This window comes from Micropterus salmoides, unplaced genomic scaffold, assembly GCF_014851395.1.
Source record: "Micropterus salmoides isolate LMB-PRFRI ecotype aquatic unplaced genomic scaffold, ASM1485139v1 Ms_hic_scaffold_3, whole genome shotgun sequence".
Lineage (NCBI taxonomy): Eukaryota > Metazoa > Chordata > Actinopteri > Centrarchiformes > Centrarchidae > Micropterus > Micropterus salmoides.
In genome coordinates, this window is record NW_024042261.1 from 10,026,257 (window position 1) to 10,034,468 (window position 8,212).

Consider the following 8,212-nt stretch of genomic DNA (forward strand, 5'->3'; position numbering starts at 1 on the left):
TGATGATAAAGAATTTAATCTATGCATAACCAAATGTGTTGCGTAGGCGCCTAAAGTAAGGTGATTCAAAATTAAGCTATGGGTATAAATTTGAGAGGTAAAACCAGATAGCTTTAATCTACCTACAGTTTTTATGATTAACAAAGTGACTTACAGCTCCATTGATATACTGTCTAGGTGATCAAGGCCATTGATGAGGGCTATCGGCTGCCCCCGCCCATGGACTGCCCCGTGGCACTCCACCAGCTAATGCTAGACTGCTGGCAGAGAGAGAGGGCCGACCGGCCAAAGTTTGGACAGATCGTCAACATGCTGGACAAGCTGATCCGCAACCCCAACACTCTGAAGAGGACTGGGGGGGAGAGACCACTGTCAGGTGGGGCAGGAGGGCAGGACACAGACAGACGCAAAATACATATGTTAAAGGGTCAGTTCACACAAATCACAAAAAAAAAAAAAAAAAGTTTCTCATTTACCTCTAAACATCTAGCCATGCAGAAGGTTTTGGTTTCTATTTGCCCCATTAGAGTGCCAAGTTCCAGTCCCATCATTCACAGAACACTACAACAATCAACAATCCATGAAAAGGCACAACTTTGATTTCATAGAAACTGCTTTTTCACTGAAGGAACAGTGCCTATAAAAATTGTAAAGAGCATGGATAGATACCTCTAGAGTTTACTAAGTCTAAAAATATGTTATGGAAAGTAAGCTGTGGAATTTCACATGAAGTTCACAATGGAAACCTGACAATATGTCGTGTTAAAAAGCTAATGTGACACACATATGCAGATATTTACTGCAGAATGCATTAGGTGCGCAATATCCTACCTCTCACACCAACACAGACACACACACGCTATCCTTTTCTCTCACTGGTGTTTGCATTCACCATTAAACATTATCTACCAGCGACGTGTGGCTCCTTTCAGCACAAACACCCTCCGTAATGGATTTCTCTGCAAACTAGCTTTAATGGTGCTGTACACTCAGGAATGTAGCCGCTCTAACAAGGGGGGAGAATTACGATGTAACACCGAGTTAAAAACAAACATGACCCTACAGCACCGACACCATTACTCTGGAGCGGCTAAATGTGTTACGAATGACCCACGTGTGTTTACAGACTCGATGCAGGCCAGTGGGAGTCTGTTTAAGTTTAACGAGTATGTGAGCGCATGCAAGCGGATTGCACGCACACACACACACACACACACACATACCTAATGGGACACAGTAAGAGTGAGAGTAGAGTCCTCGTGGAGTAATTAGCAAAACTCAATCCTATAAATGCAGCTTTTACAATTACAAGAGGGAAGGCGAAAGTAGAATGTGTGTGTGTGTTTGAAAAGCGAGCGCTGTGCACTGTGTTTTCCACCTACTGAGTAGAGATGACTTATTAAAGGGTCTGTCATCCTGTTCTCACAGTTCGACTCAACATCCTTTTTAAGAAAGAGAGAACGATAAAGAGTGACAGAGTGAGAGAGTCACCAGAGCGGGACGAGACCGCCACCAGACTCTGCGGCCCCATGTAAAAGTTTCATGGCCGACGGCGCTGCTGCAAAGCTCAACAGAAAGGAAGGATAGGAAAACTGATGAATACCTGAATGTGAGGAGGAACTCCACCGTGCTGTAAAATTCACCGAAGTGTGCCCGGGTTGTGTGTTTTCTGTAAAATAAGGATTAACTAACTGTGTCAGTCACACCCAGGAGGAACCGTGTTTGACTTGGCTGTGTTTCCGGATAGGACCCGCAAAACAGCGTTTCAAAACAGAGCTGAAGACCTGCTAGGCCCATCAAGGTGGAAAAGCAAGAGAGGAATGTAGCATGGTGAATTTTACAGCTCGTGGGTAGCTCTCTGTCATCGCTCAAGGTGCATGTGTCATGCCCTCCTGTCGTGCTACAGTACGGCATCATAGTCAAGGATCAGGAAACGTTCATTCCCGTAATGCTGTCGTTGCTGTAGTGGTCATGAATCAGTGGTGTTCCAGACTGCGTAAGAAAGTGGATCATTACCTTTTAAGTCAAAAGCAGTTAAACAGAATGTAACTTTTATTGTTTATTTGCACAGACAGTTGCACACATCATGGTTGTGGGCTAAATCATCAAACACCGATTGGAAATACAGCCTGTACAACCTAAAAAACTTAACTTCATGAAATGAATTCTCTTTATTTTTCTCTCCTCCACCCACTAGGCCTAACACCACCCTGCTGGAGCCAGGGAGCCCTGAGGCGTCCCCGGCCGTGGGCACAGTGGAGGACTGGCTGCAGGCCATCGGCATGGAGAGATATAACGACAACTTCACCGCCGCCGGCTACACCACTCCGGAGGCTGTGGTCCACATGACACAAGAGTGAGTAGGCAGGATAGGAGGGGAAGAAGTAAACAGAGCAAAAGAAAGAAGGGAAAAAAAGAAGGTACAGGTTAGTTAACACAGCAATAAAACTTTTCTTAAAGCAAGTGAATTCTGTGAACAGAGTGGGGCATTTTCTTATATGTACTATCATTTGACACTGTGACGGTGTCAGCAAAGGAAAGAATTAGGCAGGTTTGAGAAAACGACTGTATACACTTCCAGAAAATTGATGAATATGTCTAAAGTTAATGTATGTCACAATTTATAGGCTGAACTGTTTACTTATTTGAAGTACAATCAGATGAAGCATAAGGCAAAATTACAAGAACATTTTTATTTTTTGAAAATATTTATATTGTGACTTTTCAAGGAAAAAATCATGTAATGATTTATTTTCATTATTATTTTGAAATAAATTGAAAATAAATTTACTCTCACTTAAACTTGTTAAAGAAACAGGGCAATATTTTGGTAAATACACATTGCTTTTTGCAGAGAGTTAGATACCACTCCCTCACGTCTAGATCCTAATATGGCCGATCTTTATCTGTATTGTTTTTGTATTATTGTCTCTTGGGTATTATTGTCTTTACACTTGTTAAAGCACTTTGTAACTTGTTTTTGAAAAGTGCTCTACAAATAAAGATTATTATTATTATTATTATTATTATTATTATTAATATGAATCTATATCCAGCAGCCAGGTTAGCTTTGTTAACATAAAACATTGTGAATCAGTAAGTGTGGCTCAGTGCAACAGTAAATAATCTGCTTAGGAAGTTTAACATGTTTTAACTCATTATTTTTAGTTCATACACAAATGGAAAAATGACACATAGTGGTTTTACATAGAGTTAAATGCTGTAAATATTCCCAGCATGTAGCTAGCAGTTTACCTTTGCTTCAAATCTTAATGCCAAGCTAAACTTAGATATTCACCTGAAAGAATTCCAGCACCTATCTGACCATAGCGTAAAGCCATGAGATTGGTTACAATCTAACTCTCTGCAAGAAAGCAAATAAGTGTATTCCCCAAAATGTCAAACTTTTCCGTTATGATTAGAGCAGAATAAATTTGTGACGTCTTTTGCAAAGTATGTTTTAAGTGTTTGTCAGTCTTTGTCAATTGTGTGTATTTTCACATTTTCATTTTTCACCAATAAAGAATATAGGATAAGGGTTGCTGTGATGGCAAGTGAAATTCCTTAGACCAGTTTCCAAAGGCTGTAAAATTCATCATGTGGATCAAGCCTACGTGTGTTTGTTATTGTTGTCCCGGGTCCTAAAAGGTCTCTTTTCCCTATTTGTTTCAGGGACATGGCTCGCATAGGTATCTCCTCGGCAGCACACCAGAACAAGATCCTGACCAGCGTCCAGGGAATGCTGTCCCAAATGCAACAGATGCAAGGCAGAATGGTTCCCGTCTGAGAGATTTAAACAAAGAAAAAGGAAAAGGAAGCAAATCGACTTTGTTTCTTTTGAAAAAAAATTAATAAATAACAAAAAAGAATAAATATAAAAAAAGAGACAAATAAACTATGAAGAAATAGTTTACCTCATCCATGCACTTTAAATTGGATCTAAAAGAAAAGAAGATGTTGATGAAGAAGAAAAAAGTGGTGAAAATGGCACTTTTTAAAAAAATCAGACCTTTACTTTGCCCTTTTTTTTGTTTTGGAGAATGGGACGCTTCTGTCTGCAGCATTTATGGATAGATGGAGGAAGGACGGCTGGAAAAGTGCTTCCGAGAGGCCAATCTGGAGTGCCTTTAATGGTCTGGAAGGAAAAGCGAGGAAGGCGGGGAATCGTACCTTTCTTTTTCCTCTTGGGCAGAGTATTGTTTCTGGAACTTTCTTTCTGGAATAATCCGAGGAACAGATTTTTTTGATTTCCTGTGACTTTGTTTATTGTACATGAATTGTTTCTGTGGGACTCGCAGGCTGCCCCGGCCACCATTGTTCTCTCTCAGCTGGATCTGTTTGATATCTCACAGACAAAATGGAAGATCCTTACTGTCATAAACAGTGAATTACTGAGAGGTTGAGGGTTGGATTCCGAGGGAGATTGCAATGCAGGGAGGGCTTATTTTAAGGAGCTTTTTTGTGTGTTTTATTTGCTCTGTTCTGGACCTGTTTTTCTCCCAGAACGCTGTATTTTGTTGCCCTCAGGACGTTGCTGAGAATGTCTTTGATCTTCCAGAGGATCTTTCCCACTCCCCTGTCTTCCCAAAATGCCCTCCTACACCTCTGATAAACACACAATTTAGATTCTTCCATTCATCTTCCCATCTGAATCAAAGCCCAAGCCCCCCCGCTACTGCAGGACCCACCTAACTCTTCCTCACCACTTTTGATGAACAGCTGTATGGACCAGTAGATTTGGCTTTGAATTTATCGGCATGTTTTATTTGGACAAAAAGATGCAACAAAGGCCATATGGATGCCGAATGAATCAGAATCACTGCCGCCACGAAAATACACAGAGGATTACTCCATCATCAAGGTGAGACTCAATAGTATTTTGTTCTTCTAACTGTATGTGACTCAGCTCTAGAAGGCCCTGTTCAAATAAAACAAATAAAACAAATAAATATATTAGATTAAACATTCCCTTATTATTGCAGTATGCTTCTAATATTATCTATGTCCAGCCCCAGAGTGCCTAAAAAGATTCATTAGACCCCCCCCCTCTATCTCATCACTGGCCCCTCAGCTCCAGAAACTGTGTTAATTAACAAGCCAGTCGCACCACCTCAGGCATCCAGAACAGATCAATAGCCACTGGTCTGTGATCAGTCTGCAGGCCCAATGCTACTGGCATGTTAATGAGAAAAATTAATCAGCCGCTGTCTCCCAGTCAGCCAAACAGAGCCCACCACAGCTCAGAAACACATTCCAGGCAAGAGGAGAAGGTGCTCTGGGATGGCATTTTGTCTTGAGTCAACACACCAATATGTCATGGTGCCAGGAAGGTCTCAGATAGCTCTCATTGTGATTCACTTAAATGTATCAGATACTAAATATTGTTTTCTCTTTTTGGTTAATCCATTACCAGATTTACATTTTTGCGATTTTCTGATTGAAAGATCATAATTTATGCACACAAACACACACATGGCCTCAGGTTATTAAAGCATGGATTTAGCTTACTCAGCAAGTTCTGATATTATCCACTTACATAATTAGTTTAATTTATGTGACAGCATTGATTCATTTTACACAATTAGCCGCCAGTTAATTAGGTACTGTAAAACTAGCTTAAACTAATGCAGTCCCTGCAATAAACGCTTCCTTCATGAAGGTTATAATGCTCATATTTAGTTATTTAGAGTTTCAAATGCAATTTCATGGTCATTTTGGTCATTTGAGATGAGATGTTGAATAGTGCTGTAACTAACACTTGATCGAGTAATTTATAAAAGTGGAAAAACAGAATAAAAGCAGGATAGAGCGGTACATTTTTCAGTATAAGTATTTCAGTTAAGTCATGTAATACAAAGAGAACAAAAATCCTGAACAAGCCTTTTTTGAACATGAAACAACACATAATGAATTGGATGTTGATGTGATATAATTAATCAACATTTCAGCTTTATAGCCCTACAAAGGATTTATTTCAGTTGGCATTATAAAAAAGCATGCTGCGGTTGCACTGGCTGTTGAATCTATACATAGAGTATTCATTTAGGAGCTAGTTAAATGTCTGCTTTTGATGTGTGCTAGTAAGTCAAGGGCATGTTTCATATATTATGTACACACAACAGCATGTGGTGCACACAAGTTAATACATCGTTGCCACGAAATCCATATTTTCTCCCTGTAGGGCGGCCGCTCGCCGTCTCCGGATGCTCTGGCTTTGGCATTCGATTTTGTTTAGCAGATGAGTCGAATGTTCCATTGGGCTGGAGCTGCAGAGCTGTATTGTTGGTCAGGACTGGATGCCAAGCAGAAATTGTTTATATTCAAAACCACCATGACTGATGCAGCCTCTCTTTTCCTTCCCCCCTTTCCTTTCTCCGCAGCTGCTGCCGTCCATCATGAACAGGATCCTTGCTCCTTGCAACACAGAGCCTTGCTTGCCACGACCAGAATTCTTCCTCCTCTTCCTCTTTGTCTTCCTCCTCCTGCTTTCCCCTGCTCTCCTTGGAGTCTCCTCTGACACCGAGATGACAAATCCACCCCGAGCGTCTGGGACGTCCACCGTCACAACAGGTCAACTTGACAAACTAGCTGCCACATGCTTGTGGCCACCCAGCAATGTACTGGAATTACTATGAATGATTTAACAGCATAAAACAGAGACAATAAGAAGAATGTAATATAATCGAGAAGCCCTGCTCCAGCGGATAATGTACTTTTGATTTGAAAGTTTCTTTTTTTGTGTGATATTTTTGTTTTGCTTTTTATTGTTTTGTTTGCATGTCCAGTAACAAACGTTTGATTTGAGCGTGCGAATGTGATGAAGAGTGTGTGTGTGTGTGTGTGTGTGTGTGTTTGTGTCTAGCTGTATGAGTGGCAACGTCTTTGAAGTACTATCAGTAATTGTGTCGATTTTCATGCCACTGTGGAGAAAGAAGAGATAACAGAGATGTATTGTTTTTGACATAAAAAAGAAAAACCTGGACTTTTTTGCTTATGTGTCGTCTAAAAAACGATGTAAGGTGTGTTGCTCCCGTCGTGCGGCAACAGCATTTATTACACAGCTTTCCGGAATGCAACCCCTCTCTGCTTTGGGACTGGCTTGCAGATGGACACACAGAGACACAGACAAGTGTGACTAAAAGCGTCCTGTGCAAAGAAACACACCGAAGACAGATGGGAGTTTGGACTCTCCGAGCTCATGACGAGGAGGAAATGTCGGGAGCATCTCTCTCCATATGGAAATGGGAGCAGTTTAGAATGACGCACCTGTAAACAAGAAAAGGATAAGAGAAGTGAGGACAAGGTGTTTAAAAAGGGAAAACCGGTGGTGGTTTTTATTTTTTCCAGAGCACATCATACAGCTACAGGTTTAACCCAATGGACTATATTCTTTTTGTTCTTTTATCTCTTTAAACTATACTTATGTGAATGTTTTTGAACTCGCAAGTGATGCTTCATATAATACAAAAACACCTCCGTCCTTAATACAGCTCTACTGCTCTTTCCTTTTTTGGCAATGCGTCGTTCTTTTGGGTTTTATCTATCGAAAAAGGACCTGTTTGGAAATATGCAAGACATGTTGGGAAGGAGAAGGAAACCAGAATGTACTGTAAAATACTTTTTTCCTTTAATTAAATGTTGGACAATTTGAAAAAACAAAAAAACAAAACGCAAGAGTTAATGTTTGTCATTGTATGCCTTCCGATGCCATATGATCTAGCCATGTAGATCTAACATTCTCTCAATCTTTTTTTGTACTTTTTTTTGGACATGATCATGTTTTTTTGTTTGTTTGTTTGTTTTTTGCCTTGTTTTTTGTCAAGGAGCTCTAGGTACATGTAACTTATGTCATTTATTTATGTCCTTTTATATCTAGTTTGTAAAATAATAGCCTAAAGTGAAGAAAATAAAGGGGTGCCAAAGTGCATTCTTAATAAAGTAGAAACCATATAATGATCTCCCTGCCTCTCATTCATATACACATATGCACTGGAGTGTTTGATGCACAGGCCATCAGCATTTTCATCAGTTATTGCAGTCATTATGTCTGTAGGAGAGCTGATTACCTAACTATCATGCACTGATTACTGCATTATATGATTGCATATAATGGAGGGCTTATGTAACAGAAGGAAGAGGCCAAGGTAGCACATCAAGCAGTTCTTTGGCCTAATTTTTGCTTTATATTTTTCACTGTCGCTCTATGTGACAC

At 40.2% G+C, this 8,212-nt stretch overlaps 1 protein-coding gene across 7 annotated transcripts in view; it reads left to right on the top strand.

Annotated features, from left to right (window-relative positions):
* epha4l (eph receptor A4, like) overlaps positions 1-7,957 on the top strand; it is a 53,985-nt gene extending 46,028 nt beyond the window's left edge. For 4 of the 7 annotated variants that reach the window (XM_038692988.1, XM_038692984.1, XM_038692986.1 and 1 more), the window contains exons 15-18: positions 178-427; positions 2,198-2,356; positions 3,673-4,861; positions 6,381-7,957. In XM_038692988.1, coding sequence (XP_038548916.1) covers positions 178-427; positions 2,198-2,349 — 402 coding nt within the window. In that variant the 3' untranslated portion in view covers positions 2,350-2,356; positions 3,673-4,861; positions 6,381-7,957. Of the gene's footprint in view, positions 1-177; positions 428-2,187; positions 2,361-3,672; positions 4,862-6,380 lie in introns of those variants that run through there. The other 3 variants (XM_038692990.1, XM_038692989.1, XM_038692991.1) reach the window with 3 other exon arrangements.
* Positions 7,958-8,212: the final 255 nt, after the last annotated feature.